Consider the following 26642-nt stretch of genomic DNA (forward strand, 5'->3'; position numbering starts at 1 on the left):
GGCGCTACTCCTCCCAGGGACACCAATGATGGAGCACCATTCCCCCCCCCCCAGAAACACCAATGGGGCACTTTTATTCCCCCCCCTCTGCAGAAGTTGACAACGATTTTCATTATCGATTATTATCGATAATATCGATTAATCGTTGCAGCCCTAGTGAACAGTAATCATGAATAGCCATGGGTGGTGAAACCAAACAAGGACTGTTATAAGAATAGTACAATTTGTGTATTGTGCAAAGTGTCCTGTACTTGATAAAGGGCAGGACAGATAATATTGTTATTATAATAAGAAGTGTCAGTGAAGTCCAAGCAGGTGCAGAGAGGTTACATAAAGTCATGCGAGAAGTTGGATCGAGACCAGATACCTTAAAGGGCCAAATGAAAAAGATGGTGAAAGGAAAATTACCTGAAACTGAACTGTAAACTTCCAGTCCAGAGTGATAAAAAGGGGAAGCGTAGAGAGTAGACAGAACCAAGTTGATTCAATCTCTCATGAATGGAGCCTATAAGGACATAGCCACCACTAGGGATGAGCTCGGTGTTCGACTCAAACGCCGGCCGTTTGTCTGTTCGGCAAATTCAGAACTTTGTGGACCGTTTGCACCAAATTCGTGTGGCACGAACAGCACACAACGCACTATGCCATAGCAGTGCATTGCTGGCTCATGTTTGGCCAAGCATGCACTGTGACCCCGCATGCTTGGCCAATCACAGTGCCAGCAGCGAGGAGAGCCATAATTGGCCACAGGCAGGATGCCTGTGGCCAATTATAGCTCAGGGGGTTTAGTACACGCCCCACACTATATAAGGCCGCCAGTGTGGTGGCCTTGTGTAGTGTGGTGCAGGGAAAGAGCTAGATAGGCAGGGACAGTGTGTTCTTTTCTCAGCCATCTGCAGGAGTTAGTGGGTGTTGTGTGCCTCCAGCGCAGTATACATCTGTATCTACCCTTTATTGCTGTTGTTCTCTAATACAGCCATCTGCAGGAGTTAGTGGGTGTTGTGTGCCTCCAGCACAGTATACACCTGTAGATACCCCTTATTGCTGGTGTTGTCTGTTGCATATCTTGCATATTAGCCTTTAAATTTAAATTAGCACTTTTGATTTTGAACATTCGAGTCACATAGACTTTAATAGGGTTCTAAAGTTCGTATGAATTTTCAGTCCGTTCGAATGTTCTGGTGCGAACCGAACCGGGGGGGTATTCGGCTCAACCCTAGCCACCACACGCCCACCAACGTCACACACCTTACATATACCCAGTGAAGTACCTAACCACAGGTGATCCAGAGAGATGAAACAAATCCTCCTACAAAACGTGTACCTGTTTATCTACAGTCTTCTCTTCAGCACATCTGTTCAGGCCAGAATTTATAAACCTTGTCTGAGCTGTCAAAAAAAAGAAGCTCTATGAGAACTGATTGGAGGGAAGGGACCCCCCCCCCCCCCTCCATACAGCACACAGAAACAGAGCTGAGACTGTCAGTCAACTGAAGATCCCTCCCTTGTCACATTTTTTTCTCTTGGTGTCAGGAAAACTTGTCAGGAGTGATTCATGCTGATAGAAGGGGAACAAAGCAGCAGACAGAAATGACACTTAGTGCTCTTAATTGAGACAAGTACACACTATAGAGGGATATGCTTTGTTCATGTTTCATGTCTGAGCTTTATAACCACCTTAAAGCCAAATTGAATTCTCAGTTTAAATTTTCTAAATTCATTCCAAGTGCATCAAAAGAATAAGTGTTCAATGGTTTAGGCAGGCCATAGATGATGCGATTTTCTTTCCTGGAACCACGTGGAGCTATTGTGTTATCCTAGCAGGGGTGGGGAGCCGTCCCTGCTGGAAGAACACAGTGATTCTTGCTAGCGGCTATACTAGCTGGCAATAATCATATGTAAACATCCAACATACTGGTTGTACCCAAGTTGATAGATGGATCGACTTGGGTAAATCAGCCTGCCTAGATGATTCAAATCTCTGCCAGTCCATGCTTAGCCATCTTTAGGCAACTCCTGTGTAGCACAGACCCTAGACCAGGCTGGCTGTTTGGTCTCAGGTTCTCTTCTCTGATGGGCACATGGTAGCCAGACACACAGAAGCTCACAGTCACTCAAGTCAGGAAACAGACTGTACATGTTTTTTGAGATTTATTTGCTGGATTAACTTGGATATGGTGAGGGTAGGCTTTGGAATACTCCCAAAAGAACCATGAGAAGTGTAACCGAGCACACTAAGCCCCTGTACACACGGTCGGAGATTTCCACAACCAAATCCGTCAGATTCTGCCCGTCGGAATTTGTCCGTCGGATCTTGTCCGAAACTGTTGCATACACACGGTCGGACAAAGTTGGCGAAAAATCCGATCTTTCAGAACGTGATGACGTAATTTCGTTACGATGGGACTACATTCAGGCTAGTAGCCAATAGCTTTGATGTAGGAATTTGATCTGAGCATGCGGGGCACTTGGTCCGATCAAAATGCTCTACACATGATCGGATTAGGTCCGACTGGCCCAGTTGGTCGGGAAATATTTCCAACATGTTGGAAAATTGGGTCCGACGGAGATTCGGACGGAATCAGTCCGATGCATACCACACACAGTCGGATTATCCGACGACACTGTCTGATAGGACACATTCCGACGGATTCTCCGACCGTGTGTACAAGGCTTAAAGCTGATCTGCTCCTTCAGAGTATAACCATTCTGTTGAATGTAAAGGTTAAAGTGGCTGTAACCTTAATGAAAATTGAAAACATGTTTCATTAGAGTCATCTAGCCTTGTTTCCAATCTGGGGTTTTTTTATTTATTTTTTTACTTTCTTTAAAAACCAGGTCGCGTGATTGCTTTCTGCTCCCAACCAAGTCACAGACCTGCTGGTGGGTGTGCACACTGTGGGACATTGTTTGCCATTTCAGGAAATTACGTTTGATGGCAAGTGTCAGGGGAGGAGCGGCTGGAGGGAAATGCATAGTAACACAAGCCAGGAGTGATGAGTTGGGGGGGGGGGGGGGGGTGGCAGCTTAGTATTGACTATGGAAGGTACAAGCACACTGTGCTGTTGAACAGCGGGATGACACAAGACGTAATCTGACCACGCTAGCTTGGATCGGCAGCCATGTTCGCATAGTCCGTTTACTCTCAGTAGATGGGGCACAGGCAGGATCAACCAGGTATTACACAACATTGGCAGCCTGAAAAAAGTTGACATTAAGGAGCACATTAGGGTTGCTACCTCATCCCTTTAAAGGGGTTGTAAACCTTCATGGTTTTTCACCTTAATGCATTCTATGCATTCTATGCATTAAGATGAAAAACCCTCTGCAGTGCTCCAGCCCCCCTTTTACTTACCATCTGGGAACGAGCACTCTAGATCTAGCCGGTGTCTCGTGTCCTGATTGGATAAATAGCAGCACAGCCATTGGCTTCCGCTGCTGTCAATCAAATCAAATGACATGGTGCCGGGGGGGCGTGGCCAAGTCCTTCATTCTGTGTGAGTGGACACAGATGCAGGACTCTGGAGCATGCCCACACCGCACACGGGTGTCCACCAAGGAGAGCACTTCTCCAACAAGGACACTCGATGCAGGGAGGAGCCACCAGTGCCCCTGAGGGACCCCAGAAGAGGAGGACGGGGCCACTCTGTGCAAGACGGACTGCCAAGTGGAGGTAAGTATTATTGTAATTTTTTTTTTTTTAAAACAAGGGTTTACAACTCCTTTAAACCCAAACATATATTAATTACACAGGTTCTGAGGCTAATTTAATGCAGATAAGGCACTGGGTGAGTTTAATTGCCACCTTAATCAGACACAGAATCTGTATAATTAATATGTGTTCCCATTTAAAGGGATGAGGTAGCAGCCCCAGAGCACATTAATATACATTATAGAGCTAGCAACACAATTTTTTTAAGGGGTTACAAACACTTTAAATCAACTTCAATGTAGAAACTCCTCAACAGATAAAAAGAAGAGAACGAAGCGCCATTAAGTGTAATATTAGGTACAATTTATTATAGCCCCCCTGTCAGTGTACTCCTTGTGCGCTGGGTAGACCGGATGTGTCATGCTGTAGGAAAACAGAGCTTGTGAATGGAGGAAGTCCTCTGAAGCCCTCTAGCAGTTCCGGGACCCAGAATGGACCGCAGCGTAGCATGGATGGTATGTGGGGTGCTGACGTCACAGGTCCTAGGATGCTGTGTGACACATTTCGGAGCATGCACCATGCTGTGTATGAGCATGCACACTCCTTTGTTAAGCTAAAGATAGAATGGTTAGCCTGGTGTTTATGGTTATGGAGCCGGAAGTAGCGGCCGCATATAAACAGGTTATGTCATTCCACTCAGGTTAATTGCAGCACATCAAGAAACAGCATATTAATACTGTACATAAATAAAATAATGTAAATAATGTATGTATATAGAAATACAATTAAAAGTATAAAAACATTTTATATATATATATATATATATATATATATATATATATATATATATATATAAAATAAATAATAAATGGCAAATAAAAATATAAAAAATATATAAAGAAATATATATATATATATATATATATATATATATATATATATAACAAAAAATTAGGAAAAAACCTAAACAAATATATGTTGAAATGAATATATGCCGGATCATATTATAAGCCATCCTGATACTATCCAATTGTTGTATGGAGTCCAGTGTACAGTAGTACATATCTCTATGTTGGAGCAACTCAAAACACTACACCCAGCAGGAGTATGGTCCTTAATGAACTGTGATGAGCTCTCCCTAAAGTGGCAAATAAAGTCTCTAGGATCCTTAAGGCTAGTACTCACTGTGCCCTGGACACTGTAAAGCTCCCAGCTAGTATCGGTCTCTGTACTTGGTACCTGCAGCCTGGATTCCCTGCAAAGCTTTCTGCACTGCCTCAGGATGATCTTGAAGATCCCCACAGAAAGCAAGGGTCTCACTTCAGCTGACAGAGGACAGACTAAAGCGGTGGCTGATTTTTGTAGAAAGCAAACCATAAGGCCCCTTTCACACGAGCAGACCCATCGGGTCCGCCTGTCAGTTTTTTAGGCGGACCCGATCTGACCAACCATTTCCCCTTGACACTTGCTGACAACTGATCCAATCCTGTTCACTAAAAACAGATGATTGTGGAAATGGGTAATGACTAAGCACTGCGAATAAGCATATATTGATTGGTTTGCACAAAAGTTATAGCGTCAACAAACTATAGGATATGTTTGTTTATTTATTTTTTACTAGTAATAGTGGCGATCAGCGGGACTGTGATATTGCAGAGGACAAATTGGACACTTTTGACACTTTTTGGAAACCAGTGACACTAATACAGTGATCAGTGCTAAAAATATGCACTGTCTCTGTACAAATGACACTGGCTGGGAAGGGGTTAACATCAGGGGTGATCAAAGGGTTAACCGTGTGCCTAAGTTGTGCTGACTCACTGAGGGGATGGGACTTTGACTAGGGGAAGGTGAAGATCTGTGCAATTGCTTAGCAGAAACACAGGATCAATGCCTTCTCTTCTGACAGATCTGCCTTGTTTACATAGGCAGATTGTCTTTCTGCCTGTGTAATCTGTGGGTGCCAGCGGACATCGAGTCCACGGTACCCGCCGCTGGGCTCCTGCTGTGTGTGATCACAGTGGGAGCCAGTCGCAGGCAGCACGCGAGATCTGTATGTGTCAAATTACATACTAGGTATGTGATCTGGTGCAGAGCGGCCACCGTGCTGCAGTATATCTTCGGTGGGTGGTCCGCAAGTGCTTAAGGCCACTTTTCTTGTCTGTCTTTACTGTATGACCATTTAGTACAGATGTCAGATGTTCTTATTTTTGTAAGGTGGCCATGGCTATGCAGATAAGGCCCTGTGGCAAATATGGTCACCTAGAGCCAATAAAAACAATATTGGGGGTCTGATTTGCTTTTGCATTGTCAATTTTTTTTTTTGTGCAATAGACCACTTAGACATCATTTACCCTGATGCTCACCCCCGTGTTTGTCTTCTGTAATATTAACTATATTTCTCTGCTGAGATCACGTGATGTTTGGCTAGAATTATAAATAGAATTTTTGTGTCACAATGCTCGGTGACACAGTTGGGTCATTGGGAATTTTCACTTTTAATCAGTGACTTTAAACCACGATGTCTTGTCTGCATAATGTCTATGAGTCTCTGGGCTGTCAACACTTTTTCTCAGGGTCTTGCATTACCGTAGGACATGTCATTGTGTCAGCACACATCTTTATCTTAGTCATATTTTTCAAAATCCTCTAGAAGTTTTATTTTTAAGCAGAGATACACAGCCATCACATTTATTTTGTATGCATACTTATAACATAATGGACAATTCCAGTTTAAACTAAAAAAAAAAAAAAAAAAGTAGCCCATTATATTTTAGAAAGATACAAAATCTGATTTCTCTGCAGTACCCAATGGTATGTGCTTGACGACTGGGCCTTTTCCCCATTTAATGATGCCCAGAATCCTTCAACACACTTCATGAGAGCCCAGATCATCATGGACACACCCTCTAGGCCAGGGGTAGGCAACCTCGGCCCTCCAGCTGTTTTGAAACTACAAGTCCAATGAGACATTGCAAGACCCTGACAATCACAGGCATGACTTCTAGAGACAGAGGCATGATGGGATTTGTAGTTTCACCACAGCTGGAGGGCTGAGGTTGCCTACCCCTGTTCTAGGGGGTACATCATTACATTGCCTTGGGCACTGATGTCATTGTGTCCACCCACTGGTGCCACTGGAGAGGAGAAATGGTAGGACCCTGGGATATTACATAACCAGCCAGAAGACAGTTTTTGAACGTAAAAGGGGACATGTAAGGATAGACATATAAGAGCCGACTTGTATTTTAAAAGCACAGGCTTTGAGGTTCTCATTCTCATCCTTTTTCTATTAATTGAGTCACTGAACTAGAACAAGCATAAGGCCAATAGGCCAAGTCTAATATGACATCTGGCCTGGTTTGTTCAAGTCAGTAACTGCTTTAAAATTAAACTCTTTTTAAAAAAAAAAACAAGTTACCTTTATACTTTGATCTCCAAGTCATCTGTGTATGTTGAAGGGATGACAAAAAATGGAGTTTAACATGTATCCTCACAGGGTGACACTATGAATACACTAGTAGCAATGTGCCAACGTCCCAAAATAGGTTGGAAAAGACTAATGCCGTGTAGACACAAGTGGAATGTCCGACAGAAAAAGTCAGACGGGAGCTTTTCATTGTATATTCCGATCGTGTGTATGCCCCATCGGATTTTTTATTTTGAAAATTCTGACAGACCTAGAAATGCAACATGTTCTAAATATTTCCTACGGAACCAATTTCTATTGGGAAAATTGCTTGTCTGTATGCTGTTCCGATATACCAAAAACGACACATGCTCTGAAGCAAGTACGAGACGGAAGCTATTGGCTACTGGCTATTGAACTTCCTTTTTCTAGTCCCGTGGTACGTGCTGTATGTCACCGCGTTCTTGACGGTCGGACCTTGGTGTGATCGTGTGTACGCAAGACAGTTTCAGTGGAACTCCGTCAGAAAAACCTTCAGAGTTTATTCTGACGGGAAAACCAGTTGTGTGTACAGGGCATAAGAATTTGCAAAAATTTACTTTTATTGCACAAACATTGGATAAAAAGCAATGACATTTTTTTAATTGGATAGAGTTGAAAGGTAATGTATCAAACATAAAAGGAACACACATCATACAAATTCATTATTATCAGTGGACCACAAGTGTGAAAATAACTGTACTAGTTCATGGAGACTTCCTCTAGCTCTACAACTGAAAGCCTGAACCTCAGTATGAACAGCTTGGAGGGAGAGTCTACAGGACCATGGCATTGTATCCAGAATCCACCGATTGTAGGTGCAATGTTTTGCAAGTTCCTATAGAAAAAACAAGAACTGCACATTTTTTTGCATATGCAGTATATATGCTTTTGTGCTTTATAGGCAGAATTTTTTTTTCCAGAAACCTTAATTCTGCAGGAAATAGCCATCAGGATATTTATCATTTTTTGTGAAGAGATTCAATAGTTTTGGATATATTGTATTAGTAGGCACATTATAATTATTTTTAAGATAAAAGAATAGGTGCATTTTAAAATAAAAGCTAGAATGAACCCCAGGGAAGCTAGAAATGCTCCCTTATGCCGCGTACACACGAGCGGACTTTTGAACATCCAAAGTCCGACGGAATGATTCCGTCAGACTATTCGATCGTGTGTGGGCTGCAACGGACTTTTGATTCGCCAAAGTCTGACGGACTTTAGAATATGGAACATGCTTAAAATTTTTCCGACGGGACTCCGCCGGACCCGGTCCCTCCGAAAAATTCGCTCGTATGTATGCTATTCCGACGGACTAAAACCGACGCTAGGGCAGCTATTGGCTACTGGCTATGAACTTCCTTATTCGAGTCCAGTCGTACGTCATCACGTTCGAATCCGTCTGAGTTTAGTGTGATTGTGTGTGGCCAAGCCCGCTCAGTCGAAAAGTCAGTCAGAACTCTGTCGGAACTCCGGCAGAACTCCGGCAGAACTCCTTCGGAAGTCTGTCGGACATAAGTCCTCTCGTGTGTACGGGGCTTTACAGTGAGGCTGCCCTTGCACCGAAGGGTTAAATGCAGTTTTACATACTCATCACTTTTGCCCCTGTAGGTTCCCTGTGTGCTGTAAGACCAGTCCCTGCAGCCTTTTCTCCCCAATGCCCTGGCAGTTGCAGGTGCTTTGACATCATCGAGGCAAATGCAGGACCAATGGCCTTGCATTAGAAGTAGGGACAGCGGGAAACAATTTACTGCTGGAGCATAGGGGAGCTCCGGCTGCTGCAAGATCAAGGGATCGGGTCAATACAATTACTTTTTTAACCCCCTAGACCTTAAAGTGGTTGTAAACTCTCCTCCACAACTTTGTCCCATGTAAATCAACATAAAAAAACCCTAATGAACACTGCTTTTAGATATCTCCTTACTTGCTTTGTATTGTTGTAATCCATTTTGTTCTTTAGAATGACTTCACTGAGCATGCCCAGATCTCCCCTGATTTACTCTCTATGTGCTTGTCTGTTATCAGGACTTCCTACGGCACACCACTGATATCCCAGGAGGCTGCAGAATCATTCAGAGCTTCCTCCTACACACAGTGTGACCATGCGACCTCACATGCAGTGTAAACCTGGTCATTACTGCAGTCTTATCAGCTGAAGCTGATAAGACTGACAAAGGCAAACAGACAATCGGCACAAGTAAATACTATGAAATAAAACAAGTCAGCTAAGAACAGGGAAGCAGGGTTGCCATAGAATTGTTGGATTGAGAAGGAGGCTTGGTTAACAGTACAGGAAGTGCTCAATGTAAGGGCGGAAATACACTCCACTGTGGACTCAGAAAACAATACTTAAGATGGCGCTGCCTAACCCCTGGAAACAAGTTTTTTTTTAAGTTTCTTTAAACAGTAAGTAATATGTAATTTGGGCTGGATTACAGTGGCTATGGTTTGATAATTACTTATTACAATGGACTAAAAGAAAAGAAGCATCAGATTGGGAGAGTTTACTTCCTCTTTAACAACCATTTCAGCCTTGCAGTGTGGGGCAATCCCACTGCAAAGGAGGATTTTTATTTTCCCCTGGTGTTGGGAGTAAGCAGATTACCTCGTTGTTCCTGACTATGCTGCTGCTCTTTAACATATCTAAAAATGACCTGACTGATGATGTCATCACCTATATTTTGTGCTGTCAAGCAATCAGTCTTGCCTAAAATAAGCTCCTTAAAAGTGGATATTTCTGATTTAAAGACTTTTACAGCTGCAGGAATAAGCAGCTTATGATACATTTCTATAGCACCCACCAGGTCAGGGAAGGATTTGTACAATTTTATATTCATCATTCTTCTAAACATTGCTTTATAAAGTCACTTGCCAACATGCTGCCTCAAGTCCATATGAATGTTGGTAATTTTTTTGCCCTTGTTACCAGCCATGAAACTGGATCATTATCAGAAACAGAAATCACTATTGTATGGAGCATGTTGTGTTCCTTTTTTATATTCTGAGTCCCTTTCAAAATGCATAGTCTATCAATAGCCTACAGAAGAGATGGGATAACTTCACTGAGCAAAATTAAAAACGCAACACTTTTGTGTTTGCCCCTATTTATCATGAGCTGAACTTAAAGATCTACGACATTTTCTAAGTACACAAAAGGCCTATTTCTCTCAAATATTGTTCACAAATCTGTCTAAATCTGTATTAGTGAGCACTTCTCCTTTGCCGAGATAATCCATCCACCTCACAGGTGTGGCATATCCAGATGCTGATTAGACAGCATGATTATTTCACAGGTGTGCCTTAGGCTGGGCACAATAAAAGGCCACTCTAATATGCAAAAAAGCATAAATTGACAACTTTATTTTACTTTTATTTTAAGTAGCAAGTGTCTTTTGGTAAATGCAACCACCTGGGCAGGAACATCATGAAAGCAGCCATACTATAGATGTTTCAATAAAGAAGGAAAAGATATTTGGTGTGCGGTTCCTGCTCATCCATTGCATGGGTTGTAGACATATACAACCTGCTGCTTATGTTTCTACACAAAGAATGTCTTTGATTTCACACTTATGATCCATTGTACTCTCACTTTATGTGACATGTTAGTGGATTTGGACACATATGTTATCTTGCCTTCTTTCATCTTCAAAGAGGAAAATATATATATGTAGATCTATATATATATATATATATATATATATATATATATATATATATATATATACACACACACAGTGGATATATAACAAGTCGACACACCCCTGTTAAAAGCCCTGTCAGGTTTCTGTGATGTAAAAAGATAATCATTACATAACATTTTCCACTTTTAATGTATCCTATAAACTGTATAACTCCGTTGAAAAACAAACTGAAATCTTTTAGGTGGAGGGAAGTAAAAAATAGAAGACTAAAATATGATTGTTGCATAGTGTGCCCACCCTTAAATTAATACTTTGTTGAAGCACCTTTTGATTTTATTACAGCACTCAGTCTTTTTGGGTATGAGTCTATCAGCATGGCCCACTCTTCTTTGCAAAACTTTCCAAATCTGTCAGATTGTGAGGGCATCTCCTGTGCACAGCCCTCTTCCGGTCACCCCACAGATTTTCAATGGGATTTAGGTCTGGGCTATGGCTGGGCCATTCCAAAACTTTAATCTCCTTCTGGTGAAGCCATTCCTTTGTTGATTTGGATGTATGCTTTGGATCATTGTCATGCTGAAAGATGAAGTTCCTCTTCATGTTCAGCTTTCTAGTAGGAGCCTGAAGGTTTTGTGCCAATTTTGACTGGTATTTGAAACTGTTCATAATTCCCACTACCGTGACTAAGGCCCCTGTTCCAGCTGAAGAAAAACAGCCCCAAAGCATGACGCTGCTGGTGATGTGCAGTGTTGTTTTTGCACCAAACATATATTTTGGAATTGTGGCCAAAAAGTTCAGCCTTGGTTTCATCAGACCATAACACATTTTCCCACATGCTTTTGGGAGAGTTCAGATGTGTTGTTGCAAAATTTATCTGGGCTTGGATGTTTTTCTTCATAAGAAAAGGCTTCCATCTTGCCACTCTACCCCATAGCCCAGACATATGAAGAATACGGGAGATTGTTGTCACATGTACCACACAGCCAATACTTGCCAGATATTCCTGCAGCTCCTTTAATGTTGCTGTAGGCCTCTTGGCAGCCTCCCTGACTAGTTTTCTTCTCATCTTTTCATAACTTTTGGAGGGACGTCCAGTTCTTAGTAATGTCACTGTTGTGCCATATGATGACTGTCTTCACTGTGTTCCATGGTATATCTAATGCCTTGGAAACTCTTTTGTACCCTTCTCCTCACTAATACCTTTTAACACTGAGATCCCTCTGATGCTTTGGAAGCTCTCTGCGGACCATGGCTTTTGCTGTAGGATTCGACTAAGAAAATGTCAGGAAAGACCTACTAGTACAGCTGAACTTTATTTGGGGTTAATTAGAGGAACTTTAAAAGAGGGGAGGTGTGTAATGACTCCTATTTAACATGAGTTTGAATGTGATTGCTTAATTCTGAACACAGCTACATCCCCAGTTATAAGACGGTGTGCACACTTATGCAACCCCATTATTTTAGTTTTGTTTCAGTTTGTTTCAGTTTGTTTTTTTGTTTTTCAACTGAGTTGTACAGTTTATAGGTCACATTAAGGTGGAAAAAGTTCTAAAATGGTTTATCTTTGTCTCATTTTTTTACATCACAGAAACCTGACATTTTAATAGGGGTGTTTTATATTTATATATATATATATATATATATATATATATATATATATATATATATATATATATATATATATATATATATATATATATATATATATATATATATGGGTCGATGTAGCTTCAGGCTTGATCAGAAAGGCTATTGCTCAATGTTAAATTACGCTGCATTAGGCTGATGAGTGCAGGGATGTGGATGTGAGTGATGTGTTGGCAAGAAAACTGTACATTTACAAAAAAAAACTGGTACAAAAAGACATTTAGTGAGGAAATCAGATTTTGCCATTTACTTGAACAGTTCCTTGTTGTGGATATAAAAAGATTCTAGCATGTTCACAGAACTGAATAATTGCTGAAAACATGTAATCCTCAGATGTCTGAGTGTGAAATGAGGGGAAGCTCTGTTGATTTCTATTATCCAATCATGTGCAAACTAAAATGCTGTTTTTTTGTTTTTTATTTTCCATGCATGTGATTGGGTATTCTTTGCAAAATTAAGCTTTACCTCATTTACTAAGCTCTGGATCAAGTGCCCTTGCAGGGCACAGTATATTTGCCTTTAGTAAATCAACACCATTGTCTATGCACCAAATCAGCCATTTTGACATATGCACATAAGTATCAGTATAGGTATGTGGGAATCCAAACAGTTTATATAAAATCTTGGTTAACAATAATCTACCAAGAAGAGTAGGACCCAGGTCTGAACCCGCCACTTCTGCTGTGTCTGGTGATGTCTCATCTTGCTGAGCCACCTGGGATGCTGGACAGCTCCCTGGACAATTTCTTGAATGACGCTGCCTCAAACCTTGTTTCTTTGAAATTTAAACCCTTTGCTCCTGCCATAAACCTGCTAGCCTTTGTTAATCTGGTTGCCAGATTACTGTGCTGTCTACAGCCTTATCTCACTCTTGTCACTCCTGCTGCTGTCTGTATCTCTGTTATCACTCATTACTGATCTTTGGCTTGTTCCTCAACTATGTTTCTGCTTGATCCCAACCTGCTATATCTGATGTTTGATACTGGCTTGCTCACCTCCTGGTGAGGCAATCATGGGCACCTTGACCTGGTATTCACTCACAACAAAACCCATCTCCACCATCCGGAGCTCTGCTCTGGTGAACACTGGTTAGTGTATAGACTTCCCACCTTGGGTGAGCCCATATCATACCATGGTGACCTGCTGCTGCACTTATTCAGCTAGTTGGTGGGAGCCTCTCTACTGCTATAGCTAATGGTCTTCAAGCCTGACCCCTGACTGTGACAAAGTGGAAGTGAGTGGAAGTTAAAAACAAGGGAGGGTGTAAGCTTGGGCTCTAAAGGGGCATGAGAAGTGAAGCAGGCGTTATTAGAAAAACAAAATAGGGGGAGAAAATTAATATTAGAGAAAGATGGGAATAGGGGAGAGTCTTAGGTTCGCAATGTTTGGTTAAAAGAGACTGATATTCCAGTGTGCTTCTGAAGTATACACAGCAGTACCAAGTGGAATTTGTCATTGGGTTTGTTGATTGCATAGGGAATGGGTGAGATCTTCCAACAACATTACTTTGTTAATGTTCCCAGGCCTAGGGTTTTAAAAAAATTTAATTATATTTTAAACTGTTTTAAATTTGGTTTTTGCTATCTTAATACAATCTTTGTTTTAAAAATAAATATATAATATAAGGAAAATGGTTAAAAGAGGACTATGAGTTTTATAAGAGACAGAACAACACATAGTTTCTGCTTTGTGACTTTGCTCTTTTCACTTAAAAGAGAAGTATGTTTTTTTGTTTTTGTTTTTTGTAGATTTATACTTACCTAGGTGGATGCAGCATCAGAGTGATGCTGCATCTGCCCTCCATCGCCTCTTCACTGAGAACCGAGCCACCGAACACCGCCAATGGCTCAGTGCTCTCACACAACCCCCAGCAGAGAGCTGCTGCCTGTTAGTCAGAATATCTCCTGCTCAGCCCCTCCACACTCATTGGCGCACTAAGCTGTGGTGGGGTGGGGAGCGAGGCTGAGACTGCCATCAGCCCAGGCACCTGCCATCAGTCCAGGTACCTGGCAGATCCAGACTTCCTCGGGATGACGTGCTGCCTTTGCGTGACTTTGCTCTTTTCACTTAAAAGAGAAGTACGTTTTTTGTTTGATTTTTTTGTAGATATATACTTACCTAGGTGGATGCAGCATCAGACTGATGCTGCATCTGCCCCCCATCGCCTCTTCACTGAGAACCGAGCCACCGAACACCGCCAATGGCTCAGTTCTCTCACACAACCCCCCCCCAGCAGAGAGCTGCTGCCTGTCAGTCAGAATCTCTCCTGCTCAGCCCCTCCACACTCATTGGAGCACTAAGCTGTGGTGGGGTGGGGAGCGAGGCTGAGACTGCCATCAGCCCAGGCACCTGCCATCAGTCCAGGTACCTGGCAGATCCAGACTTTCTCAGGATGATGTGCTGCCTGAACTGATTCTAGTGATGTCAGTGGAGAGCGGACTTCAGACCACTCTCTGCTAAAAATGGGTCACTGGAGTGCAAAACAAATTGCACTCCTGTAACCCATAGGAGAAGCCCAGCCTAAAAAGCTTAGGCTGGACTTCTCCCTTAAACTATGGACCTAGACATCTTACAAGTGATTAATCACTGCAATAAGTCATTCACATACAAATTTCAGATTGAGCTACTTTATTCTGTAAATGACAGGCTTTACATCAAAGAAGCAAAGGGATAGCCTGGAAAAGGAAAAGCTGCCCCTGCTAGCTCAAAATGTAAGCAATGTTTCATATTTACTTAAAAAAAAAACTAGATATTTTTAATTTATTTTTTTGCAGCCCTGACTATAATTATCTTCCCCTTCAAGATCAGATCCTTAAAGATATAAAAACATAACAGCCCAATGCATTTTACCCATGGATGTTTCTTATATAACTATTTGATTTATACAGACGCTGCTTGCAGAAAGTGATATTGTTATTATAAGCTAGACATCAAAACTGACATCCCTCGTTCTGAATTTCTAGCTCGCTCTCCATCTTATTAACCTTATTTGCTTAGCCTTAAATGTTGGTTTCACTTTCTGACTTTTTTTCTCTGTCTTCTTTCTCTCTGCTGTGCCACCTTTCTTGGGGATATAGAGTAAAGATGCTGGAATCAGGACTTTGGTTATGTTGGATGAGCAAGGAGGTAAGTTCAGTTTTCTTAGGAGAAATATTTATTTTAAGAAGCTTTTACTTTCAATATGTGACTTTATATGATGAACCATTCAGAAGTGTTATATTTCCCAGAGTTGCACACCCACGCCGCTTGGACAATATGCTTCTCTAAAATAATATTTGCAACTGCTTAGGTGTGTGTGTGTTATCCGTTCACTCCCAGTAATTCTATGCCCATGGGGTACCATGTATGATACACTTAAAAGCTTTTTGCATAGAATTTTCTCGGCAGATTTTTTGAGGTAGGTTGCCAGGTTTGTTCTCAACCCTCCCTATTTGTACAGATTTGAGACTGACATTACGAATGTGCATAGAATTTGTACACAATTTAGGCAAGGACCAATTAACCTACCAGCTTTTCTTTAGAGCAGGGATCTGCAATTAGCGGACCTTCAGCTGTTGCAAAACTACAAGTCCCATCATGCCTCTGCCTCTGGGTTTCATGCTTGTGGCTGTCAGAGTCTTGCTATGCCTCATGGGATTTGTAGTTCTGCAACAGCTGGAGGTCCGCTAATTGCATATTCCTACTTTAGAATGTGGAAGGAAACCAACACAAGCATGGGGAGAACATGCAAACTCCGTGCAGAAAACAAGTACCCCAGTGCAGAAGTGAATATATATTTAAAGTAGGACTTTAGCCATGTAAAACTCACAAAAGTAAAAAAAAAGATAAACTTTTCTTGCAGAATAATAAGAGATGAGGTCACTCATGTTCCTCTGTTGTTATCGTTCACATGTGAATGTTTTCCTAAGCAAATTGACCTGTCTGCAGACACTATCACATGCTCAAATGCCATAAAGATAGAGCTATAAAGTAAAGCTGGCCACACACAAGTAGATTTTCAAATGAACGTTCAAACAAAAATTGGTATGAATATTTGTACGAAAATTCTCAATACATTTGATACCTTGTCAAACGTCATTCAAGAGCACTTCAGAATTTTGTTTGTCGTTAATATTTGATTTTATAATGAACGGACCAGACTGAAAAAAAAATACACTAATTTAAAGTGTTTCTAAAGGTAAAAAATCATACTTATCTGCACTATGCAGTGGTTTTGCACAGAGCAACCCCGATTCTCCTCTTCTCGGGTCCCCAGCTGGCACTCCTGGCTCCCCCTCTTCACCCAGTGTCCCCATCGGAAGCGACTTCCTATAGGGGCGCTGCTGGTGCCGGCACGCTTCCTAACCTTGCTTTCTGTGTCCATTGACACAGACATCAGGACATGTCCCTGTCCCACAGAGTTTGATTGACAGCAGAAGGAGCCAATCGATCCAGCTGCTCTGAATCTGCCATGTGAGAAGGGACAAAGCAGAGAGAGGCTCATGCACAGCACTGGATCGCGATGGGGCTCTGGTAGGTAAAAGGCGTGGGGTTTTGGGGGGGAGCTGGATACAGAAGGTAAAAAAACTTAAGCCTATATAACCACATTAATATGTTTATTACTGAACTTTGACTAGAGAGCACCTTTAACCCACTGGCACTGGCGCCTCCTGGCCCTTTAAGGATTTTCAGATGCTGTGAGACGGGGTGGGGTTTATGATTATGTGACCGCCATGATTGATTCTGTTAGCTGCCGGTAACTGTGCCGGAAGCATGCAGGGCACGCAATCTTGGCACAGGTGTGTTCGTAATGTATAACGCTAATATGCAGCCCAGCGCCAAGGCCCGCCCGCCGAGAGGCCGCATATTTGCATGCCGTCGGCGCCAAGGGGTTAAATAAAGATGGGAAATGGTAAAGATGGGTGCGGACTTCCTGTTCATTTTCCCATTAGAGAAATACTGGCAACAGTGACATTTCTCCCAAACCTTCCATAGCAGCTATTATTCAAGTACAACAGACAAATCAATGTAAAATGAATTCAGATATCTTAGAAAGGTATTGACTGTTATTTTTGTGGCCTGATCACAAAGTAACTTTTGTTTAGGGCTGACTCACCTTTTAAAGGGTCAGTCCACCAGAAAATATTTTCGTTTTGGAAAATCTGGGAAAGAAAGTGGTCAATATTCAAAACAAATGCTGAAAACTATTTAACCTGCCACATAATAGGCCCAGACATGTTTGCAGTTGGAAAAAAAATACACCGTCCCCTGATAGCTGTCCCTATGGAACAGCAGAGGTGAGTCCTTCCTTCTTCTGGAACTTATACCTTGTTGCTTTAGCTAGTAGGCAGCTGAGAAAAAAACAACACAACTGCAAATCAAGAGATATTTCAGCCAGAAAAATACAGATGATTGGAGAGGACTTTTAAAAAAAAAAAGGTCATAGAAATGCAAAAGTTTAAAATGTATATAGGTTTTTTTATACTGTGTAATTGTACCAAAGTCATGGCTTTACATTTTTTTTTAAGACCCAATCCGAAACAGTTAAATAGGATATTCACAAAATTGTCTATTTACTTTTTTGTCACTAACAAAGGAAACCAAAGGAAACCATTCCCACCCATGTCCACCACTATGTTTTGCATATTCATCATAAACACAATTTAAAAAAAACAAGTAATATTTTAATATGTATGACTGGTTGCAGAGGCGGCTCTAGGCTTTGTGAGGCCTTAGGCATAACTTAGACATGAGGTCCCACTCACGTCCATAAGGGAAAAAATAATTCAAGCAATAAAATTGAATTGCATATTAAGAGTACTGGTGTCTGTGTCCTCTATTTCAAACCTGGTGTCAGGGCTGGCATGCTCTCAGTACTGGTGTCAGGGAACTCCATCTCAGTGCAGTATGCTCTCTCTCAGTGTTGGTGTCAGTGCGCTGTCTCTCTGCTAGTGCTGGTGTCAGTGCTCTGTCTCTCTCAGTGCTGGTGTCAGTGCTCTGTCTCTCTGCTAGTGCTGGTGTCAGTGCTCTGTCTCTCTGCTAGTGCTGGTGTCAGTGCTCTGTCTCTCTCAGTGCTGGTGTCATCAGCACTGAGAGAGACAGAGCACTGGCACCAGCACTGAGAGAGACAGAACACTGACACCAGCACTAGCAGAGTGCACACTAACACCAGCACAGAGAGAGACAGAGCACTGACACCAGCACTGAGAGAGACAGCACCAACACCAGCACTGCGAGAGACCACACTGAGAGAGACAGGACACTGACACCAGCACTGAGAGAGACAGAACACTGACACCAGCACTGAGAGAGACAGAGCACTGACACCAGCACTAGCAGAGTGCACACTGACACCAGCACCGAGAGAGACACAACACTGACATCAGCACTGATAGAGACACCACACTGACACCAGCACTGGGAGAGATAGCACTGACACCAGCACTGGGAGAGATAGCACTGACACCAGCACTGAGAGAGACAGAACACTGACACCAACACTGAGAGAGACAGGGCACTGACACCAGCACTGAGAGACAGAGCACTGACACCAGCATTGAGAGAGACAGAACACTGACACCAGCACTAGCAGAGTGCACACTAACACCAGCACCAAGAGAGACAGAGCACTGACACCAGCACTGTGAGAGACAGCACTGACACCAGCACTGAGAGAGACAGCACTGACACCAGCACTAGCAGAGTATACATTGACACCAGCACTGAGAGAGACAGAACACTGACACCAGCACTGAGAGAGACAGAACACTGACACCAGCCCTGAGAGAGACAGAACACTGACACCAGCACTGAGAGACAGAGCAAAACAGAACACTGACACCAGCACTGAGAGACAGATCACTGAGAGAGACAGAGCACTGACACCAGCACTGAGACAGAGCACTGACACCAGCATTGAGAGTGTGTCAGTGCTCTGTCTCTCTCAGTGCTGGTGTCAGTTCTCTGTCTCTCTCAGTGCTGGTGTTAGCTCTCTGTCTCTCTCAGTGCTGATGTCAGTGTTCTGTCTCTCTCAGTGCTGGTGTCAGTGTTCTGTCTCTCTCAGTGCTGGTATCTGTGTACACTCTGCTAGTGCTGGTGTCAGTGTTCTGTCTCTCTCGTCATCCCTGTTGGGAAGCAGTAGGTCCCCTCGGACTCCTCAGTGGAAGAGCTCCTGGTGGAAGATAGCCACAGAGAAGCCGATCATGAGCAGTGCCAGCGCAGAATGAAGAGCGCCTTGCCCACCATGGCTGAGGATCACACTGGACTGAGCTGGGACCTCCCGACCACCGCAGTGGAGCCCTGGATGGCTGGGGATGAGGGTGGGGTGGAGTCAGGTCAGAAGGACACGGGTGGTCAATCACAGGCAGGCACATTGGGACACTGGCAGAGGACTGAGCAGACCTTACTGTAAACCCCAGTTACATGTACCCCCCCAAACACATTCACACCTCCCGTTGCATGCTCACCCCCCGTCGCATGTACCCCCCCAATGGGATGCACACCCCCCCAGTCACATTCACACCCCCCCCCAGTCACATGCATACACCCCCAATCCCATGTCCCCCCTCTAGTGACATGTACACACCCCCACAGTCACATGCACACACCCGCAATCACATGTTCACCCCCTCTAGTGACATGCACACACCCCCCCGGTGACATGCACACACCTCCCCCATTCACATACATACCTCCCCCATCACATGCACACACCTCCCCCAATCACATGCACACACCCCCTAGTGACATGCACACACCTCCCCAATCACATGCACACACCTCCCCCAATCACATGCACACCCCCCGGTGACATGCACACACCTCCTAGTGACATGCACACACCTCCCCCATTCACATGCACACCACCCCCATTCACATGCACACACCTCCCCCAATCACATGCACACACCTCCCCCATTCACATGCACACACCCCCCGGTGACATGCACACACCTCCTCCATTCACATGCACACACCCACCCAGTCACATGTTCACCCCCCTAGTGACATGCACACACTCCCCCAGTCACATGTTCACCCCCCTAGTGACATGCACACACCTGCCCAGTCACATGCCCAGCCCCCCAATCACATGCACACACACCCCCCTAGTGACATGCACACACCCCAGTCACATGCATGTACCCCCCAGTCACATGTTCACCCCCTAGTGACATGCACACACCCCCAATCACATGGTCACCCCCTAGTCACATGCACACACCCCCAATCACATGGTCACCCCCCCCCAGTCACATGCACACATCCTCAATCACATGTTCACCCCCTCTAGTGACATGCATACACCCCCAATCACATGGTCACCCCCCTAGTGACATGCACACACCCTCAATCACATGGTCACCCCCCTAGTGACATGCACACACCCCCAATCACATGGTCACCCCCCTAGTGACATGAATACACCCCCAATCACACGGTCACCCCGTCACATGCACACCCCCCAGTCATATGTACTCACACATAGATGTTCTGTCCCCTCAAAGCTCAGTCAGCACATCCTCAGCTCACTGAGCTCAGTAGTCAGTCGACTGCACACAGATAGGCTACAGCGAGAGAACTGGAATTGGCTCCGCCTCCACCACAGAAGCCCCGCCCTGGAAGGAGGGTGGACTCGCAATCCTGCTGAGGTGCTAGCTGTGCCCAGCCTTTGCACAAGGTATCAGCTCAAGGGACGGACAGTTTTTGCTGGCGGGACTGTGAGGGGCGGGGCAGTTGTCAGTCTCTGCCTGCTGTTCCAATGGAGACTGGGCAGTTATCTCATGGGGCGTGGTGTAACAGAGCAGAGAGAAGGAGACTTTTTGTAAACTGAACGAGGCGGGCACAAAGCTCCCCTGCGCTGACTGTACTAGAATTGATGCAGGATGATAGTAGAGGCAGCTCTTTAGGCAAACTAGGCGGTGGCGAGGCCCTTGAGAGGGTGAGGCCTTAGGCCATCGCCTAATTTGCCTAATTAGAGAGCCGCCTCTGACTGGTTGTACCCTCAAGGTATGTCAGCTTTTAAAATAATCTACAGTATTTGATCCATAGTATATGTCTCTTCAGGTGACATGACAGAATGGCAGTTTTGGAACTGCAGCTAAACTTTGGACTGAGCTTCTGTTGAATCAGGAATAAACAGGGAATGCTGGTCCAGCAGGCATGTACTGGCCATTGGGACTACCGGGAGTTTGCCGGTGGGCCGATGGCTCAGTGGGCCACTTTGAGTGACAGCCTGCCAAAGTAATGGCTCCAACAGGATCACAGGAGGCCCCATGATTCCCCCCACGCTGTCCTCCACCCCCACTGTGTCCTCCACCCCCACTGTGTCCACCACCTAACACTGTGTCCTTCAAGCACACTGTCCTCCACCCCCCACTGTGTCCCCCTGTGTCCTCCACCCCCACTATATCCTCCACCCCTCACTGTGTCCTCCACCCACAATGTGTCCTCCACCCCCCACTGTGTCCGCCACCCCCACTATGTCCTCCACCCCTCACTGTGTCCTCCACCCACAATGTGTCCTCCACCCCCCACTGTGTCCCCCTGTGTCCTCCACCCCCCACTGTGTCCCCCTTTGTCCTCCACCCCCTATGTCCTCCACCACCCACTGTGCCCAACTGTGTCCTGCACCCCCCCCCCCCCCCCCCACGGTGTTCTACTGTGTCCTCCACCCCCACCCCACAGCATATATATACTGTTTTTGTGCGTGTTCACAAAATTAAAGTGGCCCGGTCTGGATGAAGTCCAGGGCCAAATTTTTGTCCCAGTCCAGCCCTGTGGTCCAGTCATCAACTCTGTCTATACACAAGGAAGATCTTGTGTCCTGACATTGCTCTAACTTGAATTTGTTTACCACAGGTAGATGGTCATCCAGCTATTTGTGGAGATTTTTGCACAAATGTAGAATGGCTGGATGACAAGTTATCATTGTCTTACAATGTTGCTTAGTTTACAAAATAAAGGTGATATAAGCATAAAAGATTATTGGGTCACAAGTAATAGAAAAAAACAAGAATTATAAATAAATATCAACATATAGCTAAAAAAAAAAATCAAAACATTTTTATTTCACCAATTTTTGATTGTGAAGAGCCAAGTTAAAAAATATTTAAAATAGACTCTACCACTTACTGGGATATGCCACATGTGCCAATGAAAGGTCGTATTAAAACAAGCCATAGTTTGTACAGTTACCCATACAATTAGCTGTATCAGAGTGCTGAGCAAACCAAAAACTGAATGACCAATAGGTCCAACTTTATAAAGGAAGACTTGGACCCCAAAAATAGAACCAACCAAAAGGTTAAAATCAAATCAGATTCACACTATGCGAACCTAAATAGACAGAGGAAGTCCAGAGCAATTTGTATAAGCTGCCCAGCAGACTGACACCACCAAGGCTATAGGAAAATGGCTGAACAATAAAGTCAAAAGTGGCTAGGAGGTATGTGCACCACAAGATGCAATACTTTTTACCGATAGCACGAATATGGAGAGCGGAGGTGAACTCAGTCTTGAGGCACTTGCTTCAAAACACTCCAGTTTTTTGTGCCATGCCATGATTTATTACATGGGTTAGATTGTGCCTTATCAAGATCCAGTATGACTCCAGTAAAGTCTGTTAATGCTCCTTGTTTATTTCTTATTTGAAGTATTTTATAAAGACATCTCTGTTGTCATCTCCGGTGTTCTTTGGTGTGTTCATCTAATCCCTGCTCCAGATTATATTCTATGAACAGCAGAGGTGTTGGTAAAGTTGGTCTAACTACAACGTTGGTGGCGCCAGTCTGCTGGGCAGCCTATACAATTTACTCTAGATCTCTTGAGTCTATTTAGGTTTGCATAGTGTGAATCTGGCTGATATCTTGGGTACAAGGTGGTGAATTTCATTTTTTTCCTAAAAGTGCTGCTTTAGAGCCTACCACTTACTCCTTCTTTCAGTGTATTTTCTGTGTATTTTAAACAAAATGCCTGTGCCAGTTAATTAATATTTTTGAACCTTCAAATGCTCCACAGTTTTCCTATTACCTTCCTTCCCCAGCAGCTTTTTCAATTTATCTATCCTAGTTTTTTTTTTTTTCAGTCCAAAAACAAAAATTTGAATAGAGGAAGGCCAAACACAAGTCCCCTGCAGTCCCCCTGCCCGTCTCCTGCAGTCCCCCTGCCCGTCTCCTGCAGTCCCCCTGCCCGTAGCCTGAATAATGTATTTTTTTACTTCTAATGCCTATACTCAGGCAACAGATGCACACAAAGCCAATGTGGAACTCAGCACTAGGACCTAAGAACTACAAAGTAGTTTATAAAGTCCATAGATATTGTTGATTATTTATATACATTTTTTTTTTAAACGTCAATCTTAAAAGATGAATAAAAGTCACTTATGGTAAAAGTCTAATGCCCCGTACACACGAGCGGACTTTTCAACATCCAAACTCCGACGGACTGAGTCCGTCAGACTATTCGATCGTGTGTGGGCTGCAACGGACTTTTGATTCGCCAAAGTCTGACGGACTTTAGAAATGAAGCATGCTTCAAATTTTCCCGACGGAACTCCGCCGGACCCGGTCCCCTTCGAAAAATCCGCTCGTGTGTATGCTACTCCGACGGACTAAAACCGACGCTAGGGCAGCTATTGGCTACTGGCTATGAACTTCCTTATTCGAATCCAGTCGTACGTCATCACGTTCGACTCCGTCGGAGTTTGGTGTGATGGTGTGTGTCCAAGTCCGTTCGGTCGAAAAGTCCGTCGGAACTCCGGCGGAACTCCGTCGGAACTCCGGCGGAACTCCTTTGGAGGTCTGTCGGACATAAGTCCTCTCGTGTGTACGCGGCATAAGGGGCTAAACCAGTTCACAAAGTCTCTGGTGTAGAGCTGCTAATGATGGTGAGGCTGCTTCAACCCAGAGACGTGGAAACAAAAGGGCAGGGAAAAAATGAAAGAAGCACCAGGCCAGACAAAGTAAAATGCACTCACATGTGCTCAATAGATGAAGACATGTCAGGTACAGCAACAGAAGAAGCCGCCGGGGGATCCTTGGATGTCATCCCTGAGCACCGCATGTCAGCAGGAGCTGAAGCCTCAGGGAGACTTGGGAAGACATAAGCAGGGTCTCTTGGCATGGAGGTGTTCAGGAACTGTCAACATGGGTACCGACTACCTCTGTGTTGGCCAATCAGAATGCATTTGGGAGGCAAGGTCACGCCTCCTTCCTCACGATCAAGATAATCAGGCTCCAATCATGTGCTTCAAAAAAAAAAAAACATTGAAATCCATGCGCCCTGCATGTAGATTAGGGGACAGCGCTCCTGCACCCCTAATGGAGCGATTGCCACTGTTAAAAGCCTTGAATAGGAGTAGGAACCTCAGTATGTGTCATGTTTGGAAAATTGATTGTTTAATTTAATTTTTATCTTCTGCATTGACATCTGATTGCTATGCAACATGTTTGCTTTTTTATTTGTAACATAAGTATTTGTAATTTAAGCCAGTTTTATGGTCTAAATAAAGACTTAGCTTAATAGCTGTTGTGCTGATCCAGTTGCTTCAAGCTGAACTCCATCTGCCAAAGGATGACGAATGCTGTGGTTTATACATTTCTACAGACAGCACAGCCAGGAGGGTGAAACCACTTGCTCTGTTAGGCCTCATTTACACAGGCAGCGAGGGGGCAGTAAAATCAGCGAAAAGGAACCATTTACAGCACTGGTGCAGCTCCCCTAGAGTCTTTCATTCATTTTGTAATCAGTAAAACACACATAACAACCCATTCCATAAAAACAGGTGGATGACCCACAATTTTACCGTCCCCTGACCTTCCACCTAAAATATAACCCGTAGCTAAAGGGGGTCTTACACATGCCACAACCATGGCATTTGGCTTCACAGGCACAATGAGAACTTGGCTTGTTAAATTTGCCTGTTGAAGTCGAATGCTTCGCTTGTGGGTGTGGCATGGTATCTCAATACAAGATCCAGCTTTGGCTGGAAGTAACACCCTCTGAAAGCTTCTGCTCTACTTCCCCCTTTGAAAAGTTATCTACTGCAGGTTTCATTTCTGAGCAGTGGTAGGGACTGCTGCCTAGAAGATTAGAGTTAAAGAGGAATTCTAGGTATGGATATTTAATACAAAGCTACACTGTCTTAGCTTTGACCAATGTATGTATATACCATACCTGGTTGATGCCACTGGAAGCTGGAAATAGACACTGCTATTCCATGGATCCCTACTTGTGCCAAGTGGCTGCCCTGCTGCATTGTGAACACAGGAGGTGCAGGACAGATGCCAGTCAGGGAATACTTTGCAATTTCTAAATAAATGGATAGCATTCTATGATTGGACAAGGTGTGGATTATGACATCACCGTCCCACCTCTCCACCTCATCCAATCAGAGAACGCTTTGCATTCTTTCAGAAAATGCAAAGCTTTCTCCTAATGGTGCCCATGCTGAGCCACCACCCTCCTATGTTCAGAATACAGAAGGCAAGCTGATTAGCACTGGACCTGGAAGGTAGTATAGCTGCGCGATTAATCGTTAAAAAAACGCAATCTCGATTCTATCCTTTGACGATCTCTCCCACTGAGAATAGGCGATTCTTTCATATATGGAGAGATTATCTGCTCACTCAGCTGTCAAAATAAAGCATCCCAATCTGCCAAATTTAGAACTTGCATGAAACATTGTAACTAACTTCTTAGATCAAAGGCATAGAACTTCTTGTGTAAACAAATAATCTGGGCAGTCTGCCAAGCTTTCAACCACGTGTAAATGCAGGAAGTTTAACCACTTAAAGTCTAAATCTTTTTCTGACACTTCTTTCTTAAGTTAAAATCAATATTTTTTGCTAGAAAATTACTTGGAACCCCCAAACATTAATAAAAAAAATAATAATTATAATATATATATATATATATATATATATATATATAATTTTAGGAGAGACCCTAGGGAATAAAATGGCAATTGCTGCAATATTTTATGTCACACTGTGTTTGGCCAGCAGTCTTTCAAATGCAATTGTTTGGGAAAAAATACACTTCAATAATAAAAAAATAAAAAAAAACAGTAAAGTTAGCAACATTTTTTTGTTTTAATGTGAAAGATGATGTTACACCACGAGAATCGTGAGAGAATCGAGATCTATCTTCTAAGCAAAAAAATTGTGATTCTCATTTTAGCCAGAATCGTGCAGCTCTAGAAGGTAGTAACTCCACTACCTTCTAGAGCTGCACGATTCTGGCTAAAATGAGAATCACGATTTTTTGGAATAGT

At 43.6% G+C, this 26642-nt stretch overlaps 1 protein-coding gene across 2 annotated transcripts in view; it reads left to right on the top strand.

Moving 5' to 3' along the window:
- SNAP25 (synaptosome associated protein 25) overlaps window positions 1-26642 on the top strand; it is a 190706-nt gene that overhangs the window by 135160 nt on the left and 28904 nt on the right. For both annotated transcript variants that reach the window (XM_077485893.1, XM_077485892.1), the window contains exon 4: window positions 15466-15514. In XM_077485893.1, the coding sequence (XP_077342019.1) occupies window positions 15466-15514 (49 nt within the window). The remainder of the gene's footprint in view (window positions 1-15465; window positions 15515-26642) is intronic.

This window comes from Lithobates pipiens, unplaced genomic scaffold (genome assembly GCF_037356315.1).
Source record: "Lithobates pipiens isolate NorthernLeopardFrog02 unplaced genomic scaffold, aLitPip1_a1.2 Scaffold_18, whole genome shotgun sequence".
Taxonomy (NCBI): domain Eukaryota; kingdom Metazoa; phylum Chordata; class Amphibia; order Anura; family Ranidae; genus Lithobates; species Lithobates pipiens.